Below are 26,539 nucleotides of genomic sequence, written 5' to 3'. Positions count from 1 at the left end.
GTCGAAACAGATGTATTCAACGATTAAAAGGGACGTCCCAATACTTTTGTCCCTATAGTGTATTATTATATATGTTTCGTTTCATTTCATTTTCATCAACTGCTTATCCTGGTCAGGGTCGTGGCGGGTCCAGATCCACCTGAAACACACAGGTTTGCTTGTGCAGTTAAACATGGTCCAGGTACAAAACCCCAAATGAGCCACAGAGGCAAAAAACGTTTTAAAGAGACCCAAAACTGTCTTTCTTTCTGTCTGTCTGCCTTTCTTTTTCTGTCTGTCCGTCTGTCTGTCTTTCTTTTTTCTGTCTGTCTGTCCGTCTGTCTGTCTGTCTGCCTTTCTTTCTTTTTTCTGTCTGTCTGTCTGTCTTTCTTTTTTCTGTCTGTCTGTCTGTCTGTCTGTCTGTCTGTCTTTCTTTCTTTCTTTTTTCTGTCTGTCTTTCTTTTTTCTGTCTTTCTTTCTTTCTCTCTGTCTTTCTGTCTCTGTCTTTATTTTTTCTGTCTGTCTGTCTTTCATATTGTCTGTGTGTCTTTCATATTGTTCTTTCTTTCTTTCTTTTCTTTCTCTCTGTCTGTCTGTCTTTTAGTTCGTTCCTTCAATTGTTCTCTCTCTCTCTCTCTCTCTCTCTCTCTCTCTCTCTCTCTCTCTCCTCTCTCTCTCTCTCTGTCTCTCTCTCTGTTCCTCACGTCTCCCCCCGTGTTGTGGACGGAATGGTTTACTCCAGGAAGCTGATCTGATGGGACTCTGGTTCCCCCCGTTAGATGTTGAGATGGTTGGACCTGAGCCGGCGGCTCCTCCAGCACAATAAAATTAAAATAAAATTCTATTAAAATTATTCATCTGATTTCTGCTCATGGCGTCTAATTTTAACGACGTGGTGAAGCAGGGCTACGTGAGGATCCGGAGCAGGAAGCTGGGGGTGAGTCTGGGTTCGGGTTCTGATGTTTGGGGGACGGGAGCAGGATGGATGCTGGATGTGAAGCGGCTCCATGTGATGCTGATGTGATGATCTGAGCAGCATCAGCATCAGCATCAGGACCATTTCACATCAAACTCACATCAGATCATCAGATCTCCTCGGTGTGGTGTGAGGTGCTTCAGTCCTGATCCAGATTCATCTCCGTGTCTGGATTATTTTGAGCTTTTTATAGTCCTGATGGATGAAAAGATCAGAATCAGGTTTATTATTCCAGGATTCAAATAAATCACGAATCTTTATTACATCTAAATACATAAATAATCACATTTAATTTATAGTTTCTCTGTTTTGGCTTATTTTCGATTTATTTGTTTGCTTTTCTTTCTTTAGTTTCTGTTCTGGTTTCCTTTTTTTGTTTGAGAGAGGAAACATCACTGCATGTCAAGTGTGTGTGTGTGTGTGTGTGTGTGTGTGTGTATGTGTGATGATACGATAAAACAATATTAATATTTATATAAATAACACAATCGTCCGAAATCTTAACCACTATGTGGACAAAAGTATTGGGACGCCCTTTCTAATAACTATATTCATGTGTTTCATCCACGACAATCACAGGTGTAATAAATCAATTATAAAAAGGCAGCAACAGTTTAGGGAAGGCCCTTTCCCATTCTGGCATGAAGAACAGCTCTGAGATGAACCAGAACACCGACTGAAACATGAGGCTTGCAGATTAGATAAATACACGCAGGGCACAAATCCCCACAGACATACTCCAAAGTCTGGTGAGAAGCTTCTCAGAAGAAACAGGACGTCAGACGAGCTGACGGTCAGGCGTCCGAATACTTCTGAGCCGGCAGCAGTGCATTATGGGGCAGGTGAATCCCTCTTAGTTTATTGATGTGGATTAATGTTGTTGCCGCCGGTGTTTGACCCACATCAGGCCTGTAAACCAGGACGCGGCGCTTTCATGGTGCAGATAAACACGTGAGGACGTTTACGGTCCATCAATCTGTCTGGATCTGAACAATAATAAACACCGGTCAGGATAAAAACACCGGCCAGGTAAAAACACCGGCCAGGTAAAGTCCAGGATCACGACATGGAACGTCCTCGGCTCACGGAATATAAAAGAATTATATAAAAAATAAACCCTGATTTATGGTAAAAATAGAAAAACGTGGTGCGATACGACACGAGCTGCATCTGAGAGCATTAGAGATCAATCTGATTATCTTTAGTGCTCTAATATCAGATTAATCTTTATAATCCAGCACCTGATAATCCCTGTAGTCTGATTTACTCTGCATGCCAAAAGTATTCAGACGCCTGATCGTGGCCACTATTAGTTCATCACATTCTTTATTCGTTTATTTATTTGTTTGTTTGTTTTCTTGTTATGGAAAAAGCTCAGCTGTCGTTCTGTAACTTTCGTTTATTTAATCCCACCGTCTACACTGTGGATCGTGGCCGCTAGGGGGCGCCCAGTCGACCGGTCGGAGAGCTGAGAGGGTAGAGAGCCGGAGAGCGTATGGAGGACCGTGCTGTGCTCTCTGTATTCCCGAGCCTGACAGTAGGAGTCACTGTTACACCCGCAGTAATGGAAGTGAGGTCCCACAGGGGTGGGGTCCGGGTTCTAATCTCCCGCGGTGCTATCGGCCGGTCGGACGTCCACACGCAGACGTGACTGGACAAGTTTTGGCATTTATCCAAAGCAACTTACTGTATACAGTCTAAGCAACTGAGGGTTAAGGGCCTTGCTTAAGGGCCCAACAGTGGCAACCTGGCTGTGGTGGGGTTTAAACCAGCAGCCTTCTGGTTACTAGTCCAGAAGTTCTTGAAGTCCCTGTCCAGACTTCAAGAACACGAGGGCGTGAAGGTGAGCTGGTCGCGGCTCTGGATGTTCCTGAGAAAGAGCGTGTAGGTGGAACCTTGAGAAACGCTGTTGGTGCTTCCTGTGGGTGGAAGAAGGTCCAGGATGTTATTTGGAGGAAGGTTCTGGTACGAGGAGTGTGAAGGTCCTTCCTCTGATGAAGGACGCGTTTGCTTGCTGTTGCAGACGAACCCCAATATTGACCTACATTCATGTTTCCACATTATTTCACTGCTATTTTGGTAGCGTGTGTGTGTGTGTGTATGTGTGTGTAGCTGCTTTCTGACATTTTAACTAATGTTCTTCGCTAAAGGTTAGCGCGCCCTACACGCTCCTCTGAGAGGCTTTTCCAGCCATCGGGGTTTGTGTGCGGATAAATAATTTGTTCCAGTGCAACAAAAAACACATTTAGCATTTAAATGAAGTGTTTACGAAGTGTGTAGCACAAAAAACCTGAGAAACAGATAAAAAGGAACGTTTTTAAAGTGTGTTACCGAACTGCAAACGTTTACGGCGGAGGTTCAGGAAACGCTCAGACAAAAACAGATCGAACAGGCTAACTGGCTAACTGTTAGCATGCACTACCCATTCTGACCACAGGGGGCTCCGGATCTCTCCCTCGTTCACCTTCACCAGCTTCATTCAGGGCATCACAACCTCTCATATCGATATCATTAAAATACTGTTAAAAATCAACCTACCGGCATGATTCGGAGGGGTGGAGGAAACCAAAGTACCCACACAGGTACAAACCCACACTCACCGGAGCTGTGCGGCACCAACTCTGCTGGCAGTGCCGAAGAATCACTCGCTTACAGTAGCCAATCCACTCACTGGAATGTTTTGGAATGGAGGACGGAGGAGGCCAGAGTACCTGAGGGAACGAACACAGACACAAATCCCCACAGTTAGTGGCTCGAACGTTTATGACTGAAGCGGAGTGGCACCAACACTGCCTGCTCTGTTTCACCTGTTTGTTCATTTATTTATTTGTTTATTAGTTTGTTTGTTTATTTGTTTACTTGTTTGTTTGTTTACTTGTGTGTTTATTAGTTAGTTTGTTTATTGTGTAAAAAGGTCAGCTGTCTTTCTTCTGGGAAGGCTTTCCAATAGATTTTGGAGTGTGTCTGTGAGAACTTGTGCCCATTCAATTGAAAAAGCATTCATGAGTTCAGGCACCTGTTCACAGTGAACGAGTTTGCAGTTCATCCCAAAGATGTTTAGGTCAGGGTTTTGACAGCTTGTTTGGCGCACAGGGGCGCAGTGATGCTGGGGCAGGGAAGGACCTTCCCCATACTGTTGGCACAGAGTTGGAATATTGATTTAGTGGTGCGTATAAGAGGTGGAGGGTCTGAACGTGAGAACGTCATGGTGGATAAATAAAATCCTTTAAGCTTTTTATGTTCTTTGTGTTTCTGTATTTATTTATTTGATGTTTCGCGGCGGTGGCGCCTCTATTTAAATGTAAATGCAGCTTTTTGTTTGGAATTGTAATGAAGTGCCCGTAATTCTGCGTGTGTCTCCTTTGTGGTGCTGAACCTTTACGTCCTCCTGATTTCTATCGTTTTTTGTCGAGCGAGTGTCGTGGACTGATTGATAATAAAATAACGAACTGCGGCGACGCTTTGATCCATTCGTTAAAAGTTCTAGAGCGGCGACAGGATGGAGGGAACGATTTTGAAATGCATTAAATCACCTCTGTGGGATTTTCTGTGTGAGGCTCGTTTTTATTTATTTATTTTTATATTTTGTTTATGCATTTCCCTTTTTCTCCCTTTTTAGCGAGTCCAATTCCCCGATTGCATCACGCTTCCTCTCCACCAATGCCGATCCCCGTTCTGATTGAGGAGAGTGAAGCAAACCCACGCCCCCTACGAAATGTGGGCAGCAGCCGTATGCGTCTTATCCCCTACACTTTGACGAGTGCAGTGCAGCTCAGCGTTGTGTACGGAGACACACACCCTGACAGCACTCTCTCCCCGTCTCTGTGCAGGCGCCATCAATCAGCCAGCAGAGGTCGTAACTGCACCAGTCATTGGAGAGAGACCCCATCCGGCTTAATGCCCCGCCCCTATATGAACAACAGGCCAATCGTTGTTTATGTGGTTGCTCAGCCCAGCCGGTAGGCAGAGCCGAGATTCGATACGATGTATTCCAGATCCCGGCTCTGGTTCCAGCGTGTTATATTTGAACTAAACAGGCACAAATTCCCATAGATGCAGAGAACAAGGAAGCTCCACACAGAAAGGACCCAGACCACTCCGTCTCTTGGAATTGAACCCAGGAGCATATGTAGCAGATAGGTGTTCCTAATAAAGTGCTCAGTACGTGTTTATATATTCAGTATGAAAAAGAAAAATAAGTTTTAAGTCTCAATCGTTTTTCCTTCTGTTCTTTTTCTGTTTGTTAGATTTTCAGACGATGTTGGCTTGTGCTGAAGAAAGCCTCGAGTAAAGGACCCCGGCGGTTAGAGAAGTACCCCGACGAAAAGGCTGCGTACTTCAGGAGTTTTCATAAGGTAAGAAATCAGTCCTAAATAAATCTCACCTGAGCGTCACTGTACGTTTTATTTACGTGATCGTACGCGAACGTGGGCTACATCATAAAAAACACGTAGGAGGAGGTACGGAGACGCGGAGAGTTCATCCAGCACTGTAGAGACCCTGGGTAGAGACCCGAGTACTGGCAGTGCCAGACGACTGGGCACGGGTGATAGTCTGCAGCCGCCTTGGGTCTGAGCGGGGGTTCTCATATTAGACTCCACACAACCCTCCTATTTCTATCTGGGTTTGTGACCTGCACTGACAGTGCACTGACAAGTGCACCTCACACTTGGCCAATCATGTCCGTGCAGAAGCCTGACCGGCCGACAGCACCACCGAGATTCGAACCCTGGATCCCCGGACCCCCAGATCTCAGTGATAGAGTGCTAGCGTACTTCACCGCTGCAGCAGTTTTATATCTGCAGGCGACTCGATAGTTATTAATTTCTCCTCTTTATGATTCCATCAGTACAAATGAAAGCGTTGACGCCGTTTGTTTGTTCCTTACGCCTTTGATGTTGGGTTTGAAGCTGGTGATGAAAGTGAAGGACGCTTTTAAATCCTCCCGCCGCCAGAATTGTTTCATCTTTACCGGGTTAGCGAGCGTTTATTATTCATCAGAACTAAAGCTGGATTTTACAGCAAAGTACAAAAACACATGATCAGGATTGTATGATCTTTGTAAGAATGTAAGAATTGGGCGTCGCCCGGGCGGATCTGGTCCTCGTACCAGACTCGGACTCGGCATGGTTTGTGACCTGCACTGAGAGCGCACCTACAAGTACAAGTGCACCTCCCAACGGCTAGGCTGGGCAGACGCCCGACTGGATGACAGAATCGCTGGGATTCAAACCCTTGATCCCCAGATCTCACCCCAGTCTAATATGCCAGCCCACCACCACAGGCCGACCGCTGGAAGGATTCGGTTCAAACCAGGACCGGGTGCTCAACAGTCGAGTCCCCTACAATAAAATATCAGAGGTAGGGAAGGTCTGGTCAGAAACATGAGGGAAACTGGTGACAGGTTGTTGGGCGGCCAAGACTCATTGATGACAGACCAACGGAAGATGATTTTTTTTATCTTGGTGATGAAGTGAACGTGTACGGTGCTGCGTAGTCGTAGTTCAGTCAAGGTGCATCTACAACGGGCACAAGCATCACAACTGGACCCCTGAGCAACGAAACACAGTCGAACGGTCAGACGAACCCCGTCTCGCTCCTGTTCTCCGTGCTGGAGCTTTTAGAACTGGGTTTAGCCTCGAACTCACCTTAAAACAGGGTGGATGATGAATGTGCTGCTTAATTCAGTGTTCAGTAAAAGTACTGACCTGGAAACCTAATGCAGCATCATTCATGCCTAAAGAACCCGCACACAACCCCCCAACAAACCCCCCCCCCATACACCCCCCTCTGTTGTGCATTTATACTTTTAACATGTCACATCGGCAAAAAATCCTGTAGCTACGAGCGGGTCAAATTGGCGCTTGTTTTAAGGAACGTTTGGAATTAAAAGCTGTGGGGTGACGAGTGGGGTTGTGGTCGGGTTTTCCAAAACGCTGAGCCCCTTTAACTGGGTCAGTGGCTTAAAGCAGGTTGAGAAGCACTGCAGTAATGACGTGTCCAGAATTTTCCCTCTGGGCTGAAGTTTAGACGTGAGCTGAAGATCTTGATCTTTATGCACGAGCAGGTGCAGGCGTTCCTAATAAAATGGCCGTGTGTAATGATGGCGTTACTGGAGCATCCAGATGAGCAGATCCACCCTGATCCTCTCACAAGAAGATCTGCTGGAACTATTGAATAACACCCGAAACGTTGGTTAGCATCTCCCTCACGTCTCATCCTTCAGTCCCTGTTTCAGTGAAAGGTTCGGTGCTTCGTTTGTGCAGGTAACGGAGCTGCAGAACATCAAGAACGTCACCAGGATGCCGCGAGAGACCAAGAAACACGCCGTGGTGATTATCTTCACCGACGAGACGTCCAAAACCTTCGCCTGTGATTCGGGTGAGTCGCCTCCGTCCTCTCAGAGTCTCTCAGAGCGCTGAACGTTGTCTTCATGATGCGACTTACAGTTACGACTGAATACAGTTCAAGCAGTCGAGGGTTAAGAAGGTTAAAGTGACATTTCTTAGCTCTGGCACTGCAGTGAACCACAGTGAGAGCCGTTAGTTCCAAAAGAGGAAAGTCCCCAGACTGTAAGCTCATCTGTCCATGATCTGAAGCTGAGGTGTAATTCACTTAAACCATTTCCCAGCTTGAGGAACCAGCTAGTGCTGGTCTGTGCTTGTTTTTGTTTTGTTGTGTGTGTGTGTGACGTGAATGTGTGTGTGTGTGTGTGTGTGAACAGAACTGGAGGCGGAGGAGTGGTGCAAACTGCTGTGTTTGGAGTGTTTGGGCACTCGGGTTAACGACATCAGCCTGGGCGAGCCGGATTTATTAGCGGCGGGAGTTCAGAGAGAACAGAACGGTGAGTGAATGGTTAACTATCAGCTAAAGAAACGCTGTGCCAACAAGTGGTGGTGTCTGAGGGAGGGAAGGCTGGATGGGGTATTACCTTTTCACTGCTGCAACAGTGACACCTACTGTCTGGTGAAGGTAAGTTTGAGGAGACACTTGCTAGCCAGGCGCTGTGTGACAGGCAGAGGGCGCCGGACCGTATTGGAACCGCATTGGCGCGTTTAATGATGTCGTTTCATTCGCAGAGAGATTTAACGTGTACCTGATGCCCACGCCGAACCTGGACATCTACGGCGAGTGCACCATGCAGATCACGCAGGAGAACATTTATCTGTGGGACGTCCAGAACGCCAGGATCAAACTGGTCACGTGGCCCCTGAGCTCGCTCCGACGGTACGGGCGCGACTCCACCTGCTTCACCTTCGAGTCCGGCAGGTACGGCCACTCGCTTCTGCTCCGCCTCTCAGCCGAACGCGTTCAGGAACCGCGGCGGGTTCACCAGCGGCCTCTGTGTGTCTTACAGGATGTGTGACACGGGCGAAGGGCTCTTCACGTTCCAGACGAGAGAGGGAGAGGTCATCTACCGGAGAGTCCACGCCGCCACGCTGTCCATCGCCGAGCAGCACCAACGTATGATGCTGGAAATCGAGAAGAAGTCGCAGGTCACTTCATTTCTCCTCAGCAGATAATAAATTCATCATATAGATAATAAATAAATAATAAATAGATGATAAAAAGATGTAAAAAACCTATTTTGTAAAAAAAATTTTGTGACGTAACGACCCTGTTTCTGTTTCAGACTCTTTCGAGCGTGAACACGTTAAGAAAGTCGGTATCGTTACCACGAAGCGCCTACTGGCATCACATCACCCGTCAGAACAGCGTGGGAGACATTTACACTTACGGAGGTGAGACCAGTACAACAAAGTGGACTCAGAAAGTATTCAGACCCTTCGCTGTGGCTCTGGTGCGTCCAGAACACAACTGGACAATCCTGCTTTTATACAAAGCGTTTATGCTCGAGGGCCTTGCTCAGGGGCCCAACAGTGGCAGTATGTTAACAGCTGAGTAACCCCACTTTGGCGTCCCCACATATTTCCACCTCACATATTTCTCCGGACCAATCAGATGCAGCGAAAATCCACGTTTGAAAACAGAAGGGACGTAAACAAACAAGCTGCTCCAGCAAATAAAGGCACCAGGTTAAAAAGGTTTGGTCTGTACATGCACACAGTGACGCAGATGAGATGGAGACCTGAGCGTAATGATTACGATTGTTGATGATTTTTTTTTTGTATAATAAATAACCTCTGCTCGTGATTTCCCTCCTGATTAAAAAATCTTTAAGATTTGTTGATGCCATTGTGACTGAAAACTTTGGCAGCTCGAGCAGAAGGAAATGAGTTTTGCTAATGATAGATGTCTTTAATTACACACGGTCCATCAGAAGGTCGGTCTGGTGTCAGCATGCAGAGACGGATCGTCTTCTTCGATCACGTCAATGAATACAAAATCTGTTCTGCTGCAGACCACTTCTTTTCACCCGTATGGAGATCCATATGGCGTACGGAGGGTTGCAGAACAATCTCGCCATCCCTTGTCTCTGTGCAGCGGCATCGATCAGCCAGCAGAGGGCGGAACTGCTGCAGTTATGATGAATCCCCTCCGGCAGAATTATCACCTCCTCATAAATTACGCCCTCTCAGAGCAGGGATTCGAACATATAGACTCCTTAAAAAAAAATTTGGGGAGTTGACTCATGCTAGTAGAGCCAACACACACACACACACACACACACACACACACAGAGAGAGAACTCATTCAGGTATTCGAGAGTGTGTGAAGAGCATCGATCAGCCTGATTGCTCCCAAGTGTGTCGTTCTGACTGTCTCGTTTTCCACTGATTACTCAGTGTGTGTGTGTGTGAGTGTGAGTGTGTGTGTGAGTGTGTGTGTGTGTGTGTGTAAGTGTGAGTGTGTGTGTGTGTGTGTGTGTGTGTGTGTAAGTGTGAGTGTGTTGACCTTCAAAGTTATAAATGAATCCACACGTCAAAATTAATGCGGAGGTCGAACGAATCGGATGAAATGAAAAGACCGTTCAATAATGCACAACACATTCATTCGTTTACACTAACAACCCCATCCTGGTCAGGGACACAGTGGGTCCAGCTCCTGTGAGGAAACTTCCCACACACACAGAGGAACAAATTTATTGTTATTTTTTTGTTATTAGGACTAATTAGGATTTCTGTTGTTTATTTCAGGTATGAATTCAATGACGACACCGATTCCTCGAGCTCAGACCTTCCAGACATTTCTGACCGAGGAAACAGAGGAAAAGATCAAGAGAAGCACTGCTCCATCTACTGAACACACACAGAACTACACGTCTACAACGCACCACTGACAGGAACCATGAGGAACCATCTGGAACCCACAGAAACCACCAGTAACCGAGAGGAACCATCAGGAACTGACAGGAACCACCAGGAACCCACAGAAACCACCAGTAACTGAGAGGAACCATCAGAAACTGACAGAAACATGAATAGAAATAAAGAAAACCCATTTCACACTGTTAACACAATCACTGGGCGTGTACAGATTGGACCTGATGTGTAATTCTGTAGAATATTTCATGTTTAGATCTGTAATGAACTGCCTGTAGAGAGGAACGACATTTAGAAACGTTTTCTACCTTCTAAAGCAACAGACGCCTGATATTTTATTTATTTGTTCCCATATTACCGTATTTTTTAGACTATGAGATGTTTTTATTTTTCCTTCCAGCAGCTGATGTGACTTTTACACTGACCTCAATATTCTGCTTTAATTTCATATCATTTAGTCATGTCCAGTTCCCTGCTACTGCTTTGTCATCCTACGTCTCTCGCAAAACACCCATACTGAACGAGAAGACCGCGGACTGGCTCATGCACCCTCCAACATGTTTCAAACCATCAGGTTTGCCAACAAAAACAACAAACAATAATAATAATAATAATAATTAAAATAATGTTAATCTTTTATAATAAATTATAAAAAAATTATAATTATTATAAAATTATAATAAAAGTATTAATTACAATCATAAAAATATGTTAAAATAATAAAAATAAACTAATTAAAATAATTACAAAAATAGTGATAACTATAAATATTATATATATATATATATATATAAATTCACAGCAATTCACAACAATAAAACAATTAAATTAAGTCACTGATAAGAAAATTAGTAAGATAAAGTAAGAAAACTAAAATTATATGAAGGGTTTATTCTGGAAAGCTGGGTTTTCTCACAACAGTGGAGCTTAACACATTAAATATTAAATCTATATGAAAATATATATGGCATCTCTTGTTAGCTAAAGTCAATTAAATAAGTTTTCCTGTACATTTTGCTTATATAATAACTGTAAACACTTTAAAGTTATTTAAAAAATAGCCAGTTGCTTATCATTAGCATTACAGATCATAACAACAATCCTGTCAGGTTAGCATTTAGCTAACTAGCTAGCTAACATTATCAATAGCACTGATGATTGACAACACAAATACAACTCCTCACAAAACTCCTAGCATTTTAGCTAGCATTAGCAATCACACGTATAAACATATAAATATGATTTAAATGATATTATCTGGCTAATTAGCATTAGCAGTGACAATCAGAACCATATTTAAACATGATGTAAAATTCGTTTAGAAATCCTGTCAGGTTAGCTCACGTGAACTAGCTAGCATTCACAGTAATGATAAACCTTGTGAATATAAAATGAAAAACATAAATATTATGATCCATCTGTTCTGTTAACTAAAAAACGCTAAATTAGTGTCGAGTTACATTTCTCAGAAATAATTAAGCTAGTAAATGAGCTACATTATCGGTTGCTAATTCATTTTTATGCTGTTTTTGTTAGCATGTAAGGAAATGTGCTCATGATTAAAAGCATCAATAAGGAGCATAAATGATCACAAATCAGCTTATAGTCTGAAAAATACGGGACATTTCTTGTTTTCTCACCTTTGAGGAGTGCTTAGTTATATTTATGTTTTATTTATATTTAAGAATCAGTTTGCATCCTGCACTTTTAACCCAGAGCCTGATTAGCACTTATTAGATGTTATTTGTGTTTCTTTAGTTCTTGTTTACTGTATGATTTTCATTTTCCTCTTTATTTATTTATTTTTCTCACCTGTAGCAATACAGACTGTGTTCTAATAGTTCTAATAGTGTTGATGAATCTCTCTTGTTGACCACTGTTGTTGAACCCCCATTAAACGAATGATGGACGAGGGCCGAGACATTGTTGTGGACCTGTAGAACGTGGGATTGAACCCTATAAAACACTGATGCCTCTGTCATGGTGGTCCAGACTAAACTAACATGCTAGGTATTATCTGTAGCTGGAATAATTCCTTATTCTGGTGTTATGGCTCGAAGCCACTACAGATTATTAAAAACATCATCGTCTTCATCCTGTCAGGGTCGTGGTGAGTCCGGTGCCATCCTGAATACTACACCTAGGGGCAGGAATAGTCTGTACAGGACAACGATCAACAACCCAAACTCCTCACAGACTGTAGCTAATAGATCAGCTTCACATTTTGTTTCTGTCTGATTTCTAATTTAATGAAATATAATTTTGAACCCACATCATTATTTGTCCTCGTTTTATTTTTATCTCTGTTGGAAGATGTGACCGTCCTGTGACATCCACTTTCACATGAAGAAAAATAAAGAGGCTCTTAAATACAATAATATCCACGCTGTGTACTTACCTTTGTACAGAGTCATGATTACTGTAGGTACAACATACGCTGTATGGCCAAAAGTATGTGGACACCAGTCCTAGTTATTGCATGTTTTTTTTTGCTTTTATCTGAAGCATATAAAATGACCTGTGTGTCATTTTATTGATTCGAAGCCTAGTTAGTGATTTAGCTCACTTTAATGTCCCAATTTAAAGTCAATTTAACGTCCCGATAACAATTTGAAGAATAATTCCTACAGGCAAAGTTTTTCTGTGCAGCAACAGTATTTAATGATGCTAAAGTTGTAGGACGTGAGTCTGCCTTGTTTGCATTTGTAGCAGTAAATAAAGGGGTGGACTAAAGGGCCATTAGGGTCTCAGATCTTTCCTATTGAGGTATTCTAATAGAATATGAATTATTTACCACATTTATTCTTTATTTGTTACTTTACTCTTAAAACGAATGGGGAAAAAAGCGCTCAGATAAAAAAGCTTTTATTTAAAGAAACTTGTAGTTGTTCTCATTCTACAGTGTCTATAAAGGCATAAATAATCCACATCAGTCAGAACTGAACATTTTTAACACTGTTCTGTGAGAATAAAGCACCAAAACCGAGGACCTCCGCCCTGACCATGCTGTAAACCAGGCGCTTCCTCTCACAGCTTCATCTTCAGAGTTTGGTTCTCCGGCTCTGCACATAAAGGTAGATCAGTAAGATCAGCTTCTAATATTCTCTTGATGCTTTTCTGAAGTGTTAGTACGTAGTTAGGGGGATGTGATTTGATTGTACTGTTAAGCAAGGGCATATTAGTGCATATATAAATATAGAAAAAGAAAATGAGGATATAAAAATATATTTTATAACAGCTATATTTTGCTTTTCAGTTTTTAGTCGCCCTTCGATTTATGTTCATCCGAGCACTATCTGATTTTATTGCTGTTTTTTATATCCGTGTTTGCTGCTGGTTTGTGACCCAAAAGCAGGCGATCAGACCGAACCAATGCTCGATCCGTAATCATCAGTCATTTAAAGGTTCCAGTAATTAAGTTTGAAGGATCATCTCTTCCTGTTCTTCTGTTCCCGTACGGTTCGGATGTTGGCGTACACTGGATCGTTTTTTCTCTGCTGCCTGGTCGTCTTTTTCATCCTGTCATAAACTCCACCGTGTTCACACTTGTTATTCTGAACAAAACGGAACAGAAACACGTCGTGTGTGTTAGGAATGAAACGTTAGTACAAATGGAAACATCAGAAATAAAACGTTCAGTGGAAATAACTCAGATGTATTATTAGTGGGATTAAGATGAAAGCAAACGGGCGAACGTTTCAGACTGATAATAAAAGCTCTCTACAGGATTCTGTTGACTGAGCCAGCAGGTGGCTTTAATACATCAAACTAACTGGGTGTTAAAAACCCTGATGGGGTTCTTCATTTTTTTTGTTTTGCAGCTAGTCTTGCGTACAAGCCGTTATCTCTAACGAGATCAGCATTTAAGGAAAGTCACCGTGAAAGTCGGCTATGGATATGAACAGCACTGAAGATGAGTGCGGCGCCCCTGTTTTGACAGGTTTGTAAGATGAAATAATCGAATAATCATCTAAATCAGAGATCTTCGATCTTGGGGTCATGAAATTCTATAAGAAGAGGATAGCTGTTTAGTTTAGAGTTCCTCTCACACCAAAGATAATATCATGCCTCACTCTGTGGTTGTGGGGTGTGAAGTGGTCATATACAGTATATTTTAAGCCCTTTAAAACAGTCGTGTGGTTTGAACCCAGCCTTACTGTGAAGTTACCAGACTGATCTTAAAAACGTCGTCGTTTTTTTAGCATTCATGATGAAGTGTGATGTCTCACACCGAGTGAACAGGACCGGACTGAATGAAGCAGATCTGATTAGAATAAATCTACCTGTCGTTTGGCGGCGTGTGAATTGATGCTGTATTCCAGTCTCCTCTCTCTCCTCCTGCAGCAAACGTTCAGAGAAATAAAACCTCCCATCATGAACCACAATAAAGAGCTTCACACACTCACAGAAAGGAAAAGAGCATACGCTACATGACCAAAAGTATGAGGACACCTGATAAGCTTGTTAAACATCTGATGTGGAAAAGTGTTTGTCCTGTTACTGCTTTAAAAGCCTAAACTCCTATTTTCAGAAAATCCAGAACAAAAACACTAGAGAGAACAGGAGGGTGTCTATATACATTCGGTCATATAGTTTATAAAACATTAAATAATGTAATAAAGTACCTGTTTATCCACACGTAGAAAAAAACCACTCCCATCAGAACGAGTGCAGCTGCTCCTCCTGCTCCGATATACATGTACTGACTGTACTGATAAGATTCAAACCCTGAAATACAAGCAGTAACTCAAATCAGATTCATTCATTCATCCCCCAACAATCCATCCACTCATCCACCTCACAATTCATTCATCCATCCATCCATTGACCCAACAATCCACCCAGCCATTCATCCAACCAACAGTCCATTCACCCAACAATCCATCCACTCATCCACCTCACAATTCATTCATCCATCCATCCATTGACCCAACAATCCACCCAGCCATTCATCCAACCAACAGTCCATTCACCCAACAATCCAGCTAAAAATCCATCCATTCCTCCAATGATCCATCCATCTAACTATCAAGCCATCTATTCATCCACCTAACAATCCATCTATTCATCCATCATCCATGTATTCATCCACATAACAATCTGTCCATTCGTCCAATTATTCATCCAACTATCAAACCATCCATCCATTCATCCACCTCACAATCCTTTCATCCAACAATTCATCCATCCATTTATCCAAGTATCCATCCACTTATTCACTTAACAATCCATTCAGCCATCCATCAGCCTTGGTTCAGTTCATCCATCTACCCAACAATCTGTTCATCTATTCATTTAACAATCTTTCTATCCATCCATCTATCAACCCCGCCCCCCCTTCAGCAGGCGTCTCTACCTTGACTGTGCGGTGTCGTTGGGTGGATGATAGTGCTGTACACGCCGATGTCTGTGCTGAAGTTACAGCGATAAATTCCTCTATCATCTCCACCTCCGTCCTCCAACTGTAACTCCATCTCCATCTCCTCACTGCAGTTCACTGATCCTGCGTGTGAAACCTGCTCCAGCTTCACCACGCCCTCGGTCAGCCTACACACCGCCACCAAGCTGCTGTGTCCTCCGTCCGTGCTCTCCAGCCTCTCCAGAGTGACCTCGTACACCAGTCCACCACGGACGTTCCTACAGACGATGGTCAGGCTGCTGTTCTCAGGAACAATGAGATCCGTGCTGGGACTGACGCTGGGGAACGACACTGTCGGGGGAAAAGAAACGGTTCAGGAAATCAAAAAATCATTCAAAATCCATTCAAAACGTAATGCACACGGCCAAAAGTATGTGGACACTCGACCATGAGCTGCATGTATACATAAAAGCCTCCACTCTTCTGGGAAGGCTTTCCACAAGCTTCTGAAATGTGTCTGTGGGAATTTGTGCCCATTTAGTAAAAAGAGTATTCGATTAATTTACATCTTGCGACATTTGTTTTCTGAAGCGATCCCGATGTTTGGCCGCTCAAACACTTGCCCTTACCTCGTTTCTCCACGTGTATAAATTTGCTCCAGGGTCCTTTAGGAAACGTCTGTATGGAGCAGTGGTAACGACCCTCGTCCCTCCCGCTGATGTTAGTTATGGAGATGCTCCCATCTAATTTGGAGCCCCTGAGGAAGCTCACCCGGCCGTCGTACTCTGTGGAGAAACTGACCCCGAAATCCGGGTGGTAGATGGCGAGCGGACTGGACTCGCCCTCTTTGGTCCATGACAACATGGTGAGTGTGCCGTTCCAGGGACACGTGCAGGTGAGCACCATGCCATCCTTCAGCACCACCCTGTGGCCCCCGGCCTTCAGCTGATCAGACACTGAGAAGACATGAGGTCAGGATGATACACCTCCATACTGACATAAATACCATTAGCAACACGCTGTACCTGTGAACTGGTTGTTAGTTTTCCAAACTCAGTGACCCGAGTCGTGTTTTTAGCTGCTTTACTTCCACATCTTAAACATTTTGACTAAGTGATTACTAACTGAATTGCCGTCATAAAATCCACAGTAAAATAATGAAATCAAATTTACAAAAGTTTATTTTACGTTATGGTTTAACTTTGAGCTGTAAATAAGTAAATAAATAAATAAGTAAATAAATAAATAAGTAAATAAATAAATGAGCTCCTGTCGTAAGGTAAGTATCTCAGTAAAAGTCTGGACTCGAGCTGCTCTAACTCTCTGGAGGTGAAAATGTTTCTAGTTCTGGTTAGTTTGGTTAAGAATGAAGACGAGCGGTACCGTTACCTTTCAGAGACGTGAGAGAAACCAGGAGTACCATGAAGTACCAGTTCTGCTTCTGTACCGGCTCCATCATCACCACCATCACAACGGCACTGACAGACTGAGAGCATGAATACAGCATTGATGCAGAGCAGAAACTAAACAGCACTTCCTGTGAAGAGACACTCAGGAAAAACATCATCGAGCCTCAACGAGGAGGAGTTAGTGCTCACTAAACCCCCAACTTAACCCTTTAACCCCCAGTATACAAATAAACTTAACCCTTTAACCCCCAGTATACAAATAAACTTAACCCTTTAATCCACAGTAAACCAAAAAATTAACCCTTTAATCCTCAGTAAACAAATAAACTTAACCCTTTAATCCCCAGTAAACAAATAAACTTAACCCTTTAATCCCCAGTAAACAAATAAACTTAACCCTTTAATCCCCAGTAAACAAATAAACTTAACCCTTTAATCCCCAGTAAACAAATAAACTTAACCCTTTAATCCTCAGTAAACAAATAAACTTAACCCTTTAATCCCCAGTAAACAAATAAACTTAACCCTTTAATCCCCAGTATACAAATAAACTTAACCCTTTAATCCTCAGTAAACAAATAAACTTAACCCTTTAATCCCCAGTAAACAAATAAACTTAACCCTTTAATCCCCAGTATACAAATAAACTTAACCCTTTAATCCCCAGCAAACAAATAAATTTAACACTTTAATCCCCAGTATACAAATAAACTTAACCCTTTAATCCCCAGTATACAAATAAACTTAACCCTTTAATCCCCAGTATACAAATAAACTTAACCCTTTAATCCTCAGTAAACAAATAAACTTAACCCTTTAATCCCCAGTAAACAAATAAACTTAACCCTTTAATCCCCAGTAAACAAATAAACTTAACCCTTTAATCCCCAGTATACAAATAAACTTAACCCTTTAATCCCCAGTATACAAATAAACTTAACCCTTTAATCCTCAGTAAACAAATAAACTTAACCCTTTAATCCCCAGTAAACAAATAAACTTAACCCTTTAATCCCCAGTAAACAAATAAACTTAACCCTTTAATCCCCAGTATACAAATAAACTTAACCCTTTAATCCCCAGTATACAAATAAACTTAACCCTTTAATCCTCAGTAAACAAATAAACTTAACCCTTTAATCCCCAGTAAACAAATAAACTTAACCCTTTAATCCCCAGTAAACAAATAAACTTAACCCTTTAATCCCCAGTAAACAAATAAACTTAACCCTTTAATCCCCAGTAAACAAATAAACTTAACCCTTTAATCCTCAGTAAACAAATAAACTTAACCCTTTAATCCCCAGTATACAAATAAACTTAACCCTTTAATCCCCAGCAAACAAATAAATTTAACACTTTAATCCCCAGTATACAAATAAACTTAACCCTTTAATCCTCAGTAAACAAATAAACTTAACCCTTTAATCCCCAGTATACAAATAAACTTAACCCTTTAATCCCCAGTATACAAATAAATTTAACACTTTAATCCACAGTAAACAAGAGTTAGTACTCACTCAACCCCAAACTTTTTAATATAAACCAAAATATAAAACATCCAAAGAAATAAAAGTTAAAATGCAGATAAAATATGAGAATAAATTAGAAGGACAAAATGAAACAAAATTATGAAAGAAACAGAAAATAAAGCAGGAAAGAAAAATAATAGGAACCTTTTTTGTTTTCTTGTTTACACAGTCGAGACAAACGTGTTAATAAAGTAAATCATTCATGTTTATTTCAGAATAAAAATATAGATACCATGATTTATAAAACACTTGTGTGGCTTAATTTAAATACACACAAAAATACATAGTTCAGCACCAGAAATATAAAGACAGAGTACAGATGAACACTCGTGTGTGTGAGAGGTTCTGAGATGAGACTGAAGCTGACGTGCTCAGGAGTTCAGAATCTGTCTGAGATTTTCCAGACATTTGAATAAATAAACGTTCAGGTTTTCGTCTCTCTTCTGTTTCTGATCTGTTCAAAAAGAAAAACACGACAATAAATAACACATTAATATACAGGAGGATCAAACCCAGGTCCCCAGTAGCCGTGTAACACCCACACTACCAGTGTAGAGCTTTGATTTAAACACAGGTGGCACAGTCATGCCGGAACGGGGAAGGGCCTTCCCTAAACTGTTACTGCATAGTCGGAAGCATGTCATTACCTTTGTATAATTGATTTATTACAGCTGACCGTACCTCTCTTGGCCCGCGTGTACGCCTCGTCCACTTTCAGTCTGATCGAGGGGCACTTCAACTTCGCTTTCGCCTTCATCAGGAAAAATAAATCAGATTTAATTAATAACACAAATTATTTTTAATCATTTCTCTTTTTCAGCAATAAATAAATAAATAAATAAATAAATAAATAAATCCACTCATTTTAATCTCATAACATCATAAAAACTTTGTACGTCCATTTTACATTTTCGGCATTTAGTACTGTGACAGTATACTGTCTGAGCAATTGAGGGTTAAGGGCCTTGCTTAAGGGCCCAACAGTGGCAGTGATGGGGCTTGAACCAGCGACCTTTCGATTGCTAGTCCAGTACCTTAACCGCTAGGCTAATACTGCCTAACATCCGGTAACAAACCTCACCGAGCACTTTATTAGAAACACCTATATGCTTGATACCTTCATCATCTACCACACAGATGAACCTTATGGGTATACAATTACTGACTGTAGCCCGTCTGTTGCTGTGTACACTTCCTCACCCACTTGCAGCCATTTATCAATTAAAAAATGAGCAGATGTTTGGGTGGGTGGAGCGTTATCACTAATATGGCACTGACAGTGCAGTGTGTTGTTCTGCGGTGATTGAGCACATTAGGTGCAGCAGTGTTGGTGGGATTACTAAACGCCTCACTGCAAATCTGGTAGAAGAAATGCTTGTTTTTTTAGTATAGAGGTGGACATGATGAGGACCTTCTGGAAGTTGTGCAGTAGAGCCCAGAGCGCAGACGCCCCTACAGCCCGGACGTCTGATGAGCAGCTCTCCAAACACGCCACCAGCAGCTCCACGGCTTCATCTGAGAGACAGAGAGAGAGAGAGAGAGAGAGAGAGAGAGAGAGAGAGAGAGAGAGATCCTTTACATCAACGGTACACATGGCAGAGAAATCCCAGTTAACCCAGTTAAACTTCACATCACTCGCTGGTCTCGTACCGCAGGCCAGGACTCGGGCTTTGTTGGCGGGGCAGAAGCAGACGTTGTGGAGGACGAGCAGAGCCGCGTGGTTCTTCTCTCCGTGCTTCTCCCTCGCCAGATCCACCAGCGTCTCCAGAGCTCCTCTCAGTTTGATGATGCTCTGCTGGCCGTCGTCCTCGAACGAGATGTTGAGCAGCAGCTGGAGCCACTGAGACGCCGTCGCTGCTGCCGAGCTGCTTCTACTGCTCACCCGGGGCGTGGGGAGGGACAGGAAGTGCTGCAGGAAGTTACTCTACAGGTGGAGGAGAAAGGGAACAGTGGTCTGAGTACTTTTCCTCCTGGTCTGGCTTTTATTAATTGTTTCCAGTTCCCACAGTTGTGTTCCCAGAGCCCTAAATTCCCATGATTCTGTGTTCTTAGAACCCTAAATTCCCATATTTGTGTTCCCAGAGCCCAAATTCCCATATTCCTGTTCCCAGAGCCCTATATTCCCGTGATTCTGTGTTTCCAGAGCCCTATATTCCCATGATTCTGTGTTTCCAGAACCCTATATTCCCATAATTGTTCCCAGAGCCCTATATTCCATAATTGTGTTCCCAGAGCCCATGTTCCCATAATTGTGTTCCCAGAGCCCTATATTCCCATGATTGTGTTCCCAGAGCCCTATATTCCCATAATTGTTCCCAGAGCCCTATATTCCATAATTGTGTTCCCAGAGCCCATGTTCCCATAATTGTGTTATATTCCCATAATTGTGTTCCCAGAGCCCTATATTCCATAATTGTGTTCCCAGAGCCCATGTTCCCATAATTGTGTTATATTCCCATAATTGTGTTCCCAGAGCCCATGTTCCCATGATTGTGTTCCCAGAGCCCATGTTCCCATGATTGTGTTCCCAGAGTCCTATATTCCCATATTCCTGTGTTCCCAGAGCCCTATATTCCCATATTCCTGTGTTCCCAGAGCCCTATATTCCCATATTCCTGTGTTCCCAGAGCCCTATATTCCCATATTCCTGTGTTCCCAGAGCCCTATATTCCCATATTCCTGTGTTCCCAGAGCCCTATATTCCCATATTCCTGTGTTCCCAGAGCCCTATATTCCCATATTCCTGTGTTCCCAGAGCCCTATATTCCCATATTCCTGTGTTCCCAGAGCCCTATATTCCCATATTCCTGTGTTCCCAGAGCCCTTTATTCCCATATTCCTGTGTTCCCAGAGCCCTATATTCCCATATTCCTGTGTTCCCAGAGCCCTATATTCCCATATTCCTGTGTTCCCAGAGCCCTATATTCCCATATTCCTGTGTTCCCAGAGCCCTATATTCCCATATTCCTGTGTTCCCAGAGCCCTATATTCCCATATTCCTGTGTTCCCAGAGCCCTATATTCCCATATTCCTGTGTTCCCAGAGCCCTATATTCCCATATTCCTGTGTTCCCAGAGCCCTTTATTCCCATATTCCTGTGTTCCCAGAGCCCTATATTCCCATATTCCTGTGTTCCCAGAGCCCTATATTCCCATATTCCTGTGTTCCCAGAGCCTTATATTCCCATAATTGTATTCCCAGAGCCCTATATTCCCATATTCCTGTGTTCCCAGAGCCCTATATCCCAGAAATCCGGTGCAGACCTTACCGATGAGAGTGTCAGACAGGGACTGTGGGTACAGTAACACACATCGTACCTTCTGCAGGACGCCTCTGCAGTCTCTGGAGACAGACAGGTTAGCCAGGAGAGAGAAGGACAGAGCGTGGACGTTCTTGTTATCCGGAGGAACCTGAGAGGCCAGCTTCATCACCAGATGCATGAGAGAGTTGGTGACGGGCATCCTGGGTAATGCAGCGTGAGCTGAGCTGCCACATACCGAGCTGCACGCTGAGAAAGAGAAGAGAGAGAAATCCGGTATCACCGCGTCATTATATACGGTAGGATCAAAAGTATGTGGACGCCCTGTTAATGGTGGAGTTCAGGTGTTTGGGGGATGTGATGGAGGGTGTTCCTCACCTGCGGCGCAGTTGGAGGTGTAAACACAGAGGAGATCGAGAGCAGTAATCAGGACCGGGTCGTTCAGTAGGAGCCACGGCCAGAGCGATAGCACCACAGAGGAGAGCTTTAAATCTGCTGCTACTTCCTGTGGGGGAAAAATACACCAATTTATAAAGATCTGGGGGCAAGAAAAAGTATTTGCACAACCTTTGCCAACTTTAAAGCTACAGTAGCACATGGCAAATGTGTTATAATAATCATTCCTATTGTCCTACGTTTATATGAATCTGTACCATAAATATGTTCCCATAGCCCTTTAGTACTATGATTGTTTTCCCAAAGCCATATATTCCCATATTTATGTGTTCCCAGCACCCCATAATACCATAAATATGTTCACAGTGCCCTATATACCCATAATTCTGTGTTTTCAGAGCCCTATATTCCCATGACTGTGTTCACACAGCCCTGTAGTCCTATATGTCTATGTTCCCAGAGCCCTATATAAGAGCAGGAACTTACTTTACACTCTGTGTGGAGGTACAAACAGTTCCTCAAAATCTCCATCAGCATCCTGAGCTCCTTCATACTGTTCTCCTCCTGTTCACACCAAAAAACACCATCATTTATCATTAATGTCATTAAATATAGAGAATCATTAACACTGAACACAGATTACAGTGTAAACAACACCAACAAATGATTCTGAACGTCTTTATTAGTTTAACGATGTGGCAAATAAAGAAAGAAAACAAAAGATGATGGTATTTTAGAGTAGCAGGAGATATTCTTCATGCTGCTAGTCTGTAGGACCTAAAGTTGGGTTACAGCAAGACTAACCCATCAAGACTCAATAACCAGCCTTCATCTGCTTCAGGTGTGATGTTTTACGTAGACGGGTGGTGAAGTCGCACCCCGAAGTACCGCAGCGTGAGTAGGCACGGCGGCACCCACACCACCACCACACCCCCGCCCTCTCCGTTTCGGGGACGTACCTTCTTCCTGTGGGAGGTCCTGCTCGGTCTGACCGATTCCAGGTGAAGCTGGGAGTGGACCTGCTTCATCTGCTCCACACAGGCGTCGATCAAACCCGCTGCACACACACACACACAAGAGCAGCAATCAGTTCACTGGACACCCACAGGTTCATCTGCAGGGCCACGCCCGGTTTTTACAGACTGCTGGGGGGCCACTATATGGCTGGAAAAATGCACCAAAAAATCTGCTTATATATTATAACCCCAAATCAGAAATAGTTGGGACAGAATGGAAAATGAAATCACATCATTATTTAGTGTTTTTTTTATGGCAATCTAAACTGCCCCCGTCCCAACTTTTTTTGGAACGTATTACAGGCCACAGGTTCATTTTGTCTGCACTCAAAAAAAGTCAAGGTAAATGTAGGGAAACACTGAAATGTTTTGCATTTTTGTTGCAAAGTGTCCCAACTTTTTCTGATTTGGGGCTGTACGAGTGGCTGATGGTGCAAAACTAAACAGTCAAAAGTATGTAGACACCTGACCATGAGCTTGTTGGACTTTACTTTTTGCCTATAACGACCTGCCCTATACAGCAAAAGAATTCAGTCAAGTTAAAATTGATGTTTCTCACAAAAACTGTCCTGGCTCACACTCGGTATTCCAATTCATCCCAAAGGAGTTTAACTGTTGCCACAAGGTTTAAGCAGTAGGTCAGACTGATACCCTTCATTTCACATACTTCTAATGATGCGATCTTTTGCACGCTTGAGCATACTACACAGAACACGGGCACAGCAGTGCATGATGGGAGCTGATGGAAACACGTCGGTTGATTGATAGCATTCTAACCTTTGCAGGCGTAGGTCTGAGCTCTGGAGCTGCAGGAGAGCAGAGACATCAGGACTCTGACGGTGATCTTCTTCAGCGGGTCCTGAAACGCCGTCTTCTCGTGTTGCTGCGTGAACGGAGCGGGATGGAAAATTACCCAACATGCAACGGCTCAGTTTCCACTCAAGAGCAATCACAGCGTAAAGGGGAAACTATTACGTAATCACATTAGCGGTGAAAAAGTGTGTGGTACGAGGGTTATTTTTGATCACAGCGTGAATTGTAGGGTTTCTGATGAAGAATACTACTTCCTGTCTCTCTGTAGAATGCGACAGGAAGTCTGCTGTGATTGCGCAACACTTTAAAGCTCGTTTTTGGCAAAATAAACAATCAAACGTTTCCATTTGAGCCATTTTGTTAAGCATGAGCTTCCTCACTAAGCGTTTCTTTATTCTAGGGTCACGTGTTAATGTTAAAATCCTAATAAATAAATAAATAAACATGTCGTTTTGAATCCGCCGTGCCGTTCTTTACCAGCAGAGGGCGCACGAGGTTTTACCTGCAGCAGCAGCTCACAGAGCTTCTCTCCCGGTTCTGATGCCAGAGCGACACCTAGAGGAGACGTGGAGCTCTCGGCGCTCGTTCCTCGTTCCTTCGTCTCCTCTGAGAAGAGCACACACAGGAAGTTCATGCAGGACGTGTAGAGGGACGCATCGGAACCGCTGCGCTCGATACACACGCTGACCGTATCTGAGGAGGAACAGAAGACCAGAGGTCGATTACCTCTGACCACTACAATGCACGGATTCCCACAGACACACTCCAAAAGTTCTAGTAAGCCCTCCCAGAAGAGTGATCCATACTGTCTTTGTTCACCCTCCAACCCTCCCTGTCCATCAGGACCTTCTCCGTTCCTACAGATCCCTCTGATCTCTTCTTTAATCCCTCCTCTGATCTCTCGTACCTGGTTCCTGTGTTTCTGGACTCACCTGAGAAGCTCTGCCAGCGTTTTGCCACAGTTCTACACACGGACGGACCACACCCGGTGTAGTTCCTGCGTACCAGAGTCACCAAGAGCGAGAACACATCTGTCCAGGTGTGGAGCAAAGCATTCTGGGTACACACATCTAAAGAAAAGCACACGGATCACATGTTTAGCTTGGAAAAGTTGAGCAGGGGTGAAACGTGAGGCTTCTGTGTGTACCTGTGTGTGTGTGTGAGGTAGTGTGGGTGTGTGTGTGTACCTGTGTGTGTGTGAGGTAGTGTGAGGATGGAGATGAGGTTCCTCAGCAGACGTTGAAGTGACTCTGAGTGAGAGATAAACTCCTGACTGTGGATCACATCACTCTGTATCAGCTTACACACACTCCTCACAAAACACACCCGGCTCAGCACCTGAAACACACACACACACACACACACACACACACAGAGGAGGAGGATGATGAGGATGATGAGGATGAATCTGGTTCCTTCTTCCATGTGATATTTAGGGTTTTTCTGCCACTGTGACCCTAAGCTGCTCATTAAGGGGTTCTGAGATTGTTAAAATATTAGAACCCCCTCTTACAAAAACAGGTACAGCAAGGCCTGTTTACTTATAACCGAATGTGTGTGTGTGTGAGTGTGTGTGTGTGATCACAGACCTGGTTCCTGAGTTCCTCTACATCAGCAAGAAGAACATCGGGTGTGTTTAAGTCAGTCAGACGTCTCTCAATCTCTGCTGCATCCAACACACTGTAACACACACACACACACACACACACACACACCTCTGTACAGAACTGCATAGACATTTCAGTTACCTCCATATTATACATGGGGTATTTTGGGGGAAAACAGGGTTATCAAACACATATATCACCCCTGACTTTCTCCTTTTCTATCTGCACTGACTGCAACTGAACACGATCTATAATGTGATGAGAAAACAATCAAACATCAACAAGGTGGAAGCTCGGTGGTGCGTCAGAAGCTCGGTGCTGTTTATTAAAATCACTTATTAGAGGTTCTCAGGGTACAAGGACGTTCCATCAAGCACTGAGACTGGGGGGATGCTAAATATCTTTTATTTCAACTCAAAATGATTAAGTATAAATATTCTTTCTGTTTATTGAGACGTCTAGTAGATTTTCATTCCCCTCCATCCACCATCACAGGTTTGATTAACAGAGACAAACAGGAAGGGGGGGGGGGGGGGGGGGGGGGGGGTTACAAAGACAAACACCCCGGCTTGTGCCACGTCCATAACAGAAAGAGAAATTCAGAAAGTCAGCGCCCCCGGCCTCCACCCCCGTCCCCGCTTCAACAGGGTACAGGCAGGATGTGGTTACAGGTCAGAGTGAAGGTAAACCGAGCCACCGTGTGTGTGTGTGTGTGTGTGTGTACCTGACGAGTGTGTGTAGGATGTGCTTCTCCTGTACAGCAGTGTGGGTGAACTCAGGTAAAACACACAGCAGGTTTGTTAATAATCCACAGACGGCTGAGAGCAGGTCGGGCGTCACTACGGAACCACACCTCACTCCGTCTGAGCACTCCGGGGTGAGAGAGGAGAGGGACGAGTCCGAATCACTCTGACCTACGGCACATAAACACACCGACGTCACACACAAGCATCACGCACCAAGCACTTC

General features: G+C 43.5%; 3 protein-coding genes across 6 annotated transcripts in view; 1 reads left to right on the top strand and 2 right to left on the bottom strand.

The window, feature by feature from the left end:
• The first annotated feature begins 850 nt into the window (after positions 1–850).
• dok6 (docking protein 6) lies at positions 851–10,551 on the top strand. The gene is made up of 8 exons (XM_062985626.1): positions 851–916; positions 5,203–5,310; positions 7,222–7,336; positions 7,680–7,799; positions 8,035–8,224; positions 8,313–8,451; positions 8,589–8,697; positions 10,054–10,551. The coding sequence occupies exons 1-8, from the start codon at positions 851–853 to the stop codon at positions 10,194–10,196; spliced, it is 990 nt and encodes a 329-aa protein (XP_062841696.1). The 3' UTR covers positions 10,197–10,551.
• Positions 10,552–13,047: 2,496 nt separating this feature from the next.
• Positions 13,048–17,038, bottom strand: cd226 (CD226 molecule). 2 transcript variants are annotated; one of them, XM_062985685.1, is made up of 6 exons: positions 16,928–17,038; positions 16,168–16,494; positions 15,536–15,889; positions 14,805–14,907; positions 14,463–14,517; positions 13,048–13,733 (listed from the first exon to the last, which is right to left on the bottom strand). In XM_062985685.1, exons 1-6 carry the CDS (start codon positions 17,004–17,006, stop codon positions 13,608–13,610), a joined length of 1,044 nt encoding a protein of 347 aa, XP_062841755.1. In that variant the 5' UTR covers positions 17,007–17,038; the 3' UTR covers positions 13,048–13,607. The 2 variants fall into 2 exon arrangements, with proteins under 2 accessions (XP_062841755.1, XP_062841756.1); XM_062985686.1 differs by having other exon boundaries at positions 13,048–13,241.
• A 1,628-nt stretch (positions 17,039–18,666) lies between these two features.
• Positions 18,667–26,539, bottom strand: part of rttn (rotatin) — a 35,308-nt gene continuing 27,435 nt past the window's right edge. For all 3 annotated transcript variants that reach the window (XM_062985335.1, XM_062985336.1, XM_062985337.1), the window contains 14 exons: positions 26,295–26,484; positions 25,553–25,643; positions 25,151–25,301; positions 24,896–25,033; positions 24,466–24,656; positions 23,928–24,033; positions 23,094–23,191; positions 22,621–22,698; positions 22,117–22,243; positions 21,797–21,987; positions 20,130–20,403; positions 19,891–19,994; positions 19,161–19,230; positions 18,667–18,933 (listed from right to left, as the gene is read on the bottom strand). In XM_062985335.1, coding sequence (XP_062841405.1) covers positions 18,851–18,933; positions 19,161–19,230; positions 19,891–19,994; positions 20,130–20,403; positions 21,797–21,987; positions 22,117–22,243; positions 22,621–22,698; positions 23,094–23,191; positions 23,928–24,033; positions 24,466–24,656; positions 24,896–25,033; positions 25,151–25,301; positions 25,553–25,643; positions 26,295–26,484 — 1,892 coding nt within the window. In that variant the 3' untranslated portion in view covers positions 18,667–18,850. The remainder of the gene's footprint in view (positions 18,934–19,160; positions 19,231–19,890; positions 19,995–20,129; positions 20,404–21,796; positions 21,988–22,116; positions 22,244–22,620; positions 22,699–23,093; positions 23,192–23,927; positions 24,034–24,465; positions 24,657–24,895; positions 25,034–25,150; positions 25,302–25,552; positions 25,644–26,294; positions 26,485–26,539) is intronic.

The sequence above is a fragment of the Trichomycterus rosablanca genome, chromosome 23 (assembly GCF_030014385.1).
Source record: "Trichomycterus rosablanca isolate fTriRos1 chromosome 23, fTriRos1.hap1, whole genome shotgun sequence".
Lineage (NCBI taxonomy): Eukaryota > Metazoa > Chordata > Actinopteri > Siluriformes > Trichomycteridae > Trichomycterus > Trichomycterus rosablanca.
Note: the sequence above shows the minus strand (reverse complement) of the source record. Positions and strands in the feature narration are given on the sequence as shown.

Coding starts and splice junctions, on each gene's coding strand:
- dok6 (XM_062985626.1), top strand. CDS start 851: ATGGCGTCTAATTTTAACGACGTGGTGAAGCAGGGCTACGTGAGGATC. Junction 917..5,202: donor TCCGGAGCAGGAAGCTGGGG/GTGAGTCTGGGT, acceptor TCTGTTTGTTAG/ATTTTCAGACGATGTTGGCT. Junction 8,698..10,053: donor AGACATTTACACTTACGGAG/GTGAGACCAGTA, acceptor TGTTTATTTCAG/GTATGAATTCAATGACGACA.
- cd226 (XM_062985685.1), bottom strand. CDS start 17,006: ATGGTGGTGATGATGGAGCCGGTACAGAAGCAGAACTGGTACTTCATG. Junction 14,518..14,804: donor TTCTACGTGTGGATAAACAG/GTACTTTATTAC, acceptor CGTTTGCTGCAG/GAGGAGAGAGAGGAGACTGG. Junction 13,734..14,462: donor CACACGCCGCCAAACGACAG/GTAGATTTATTC, acceptor CGTTTTGTTCAG/AATAACAAGTGTGAACACGG.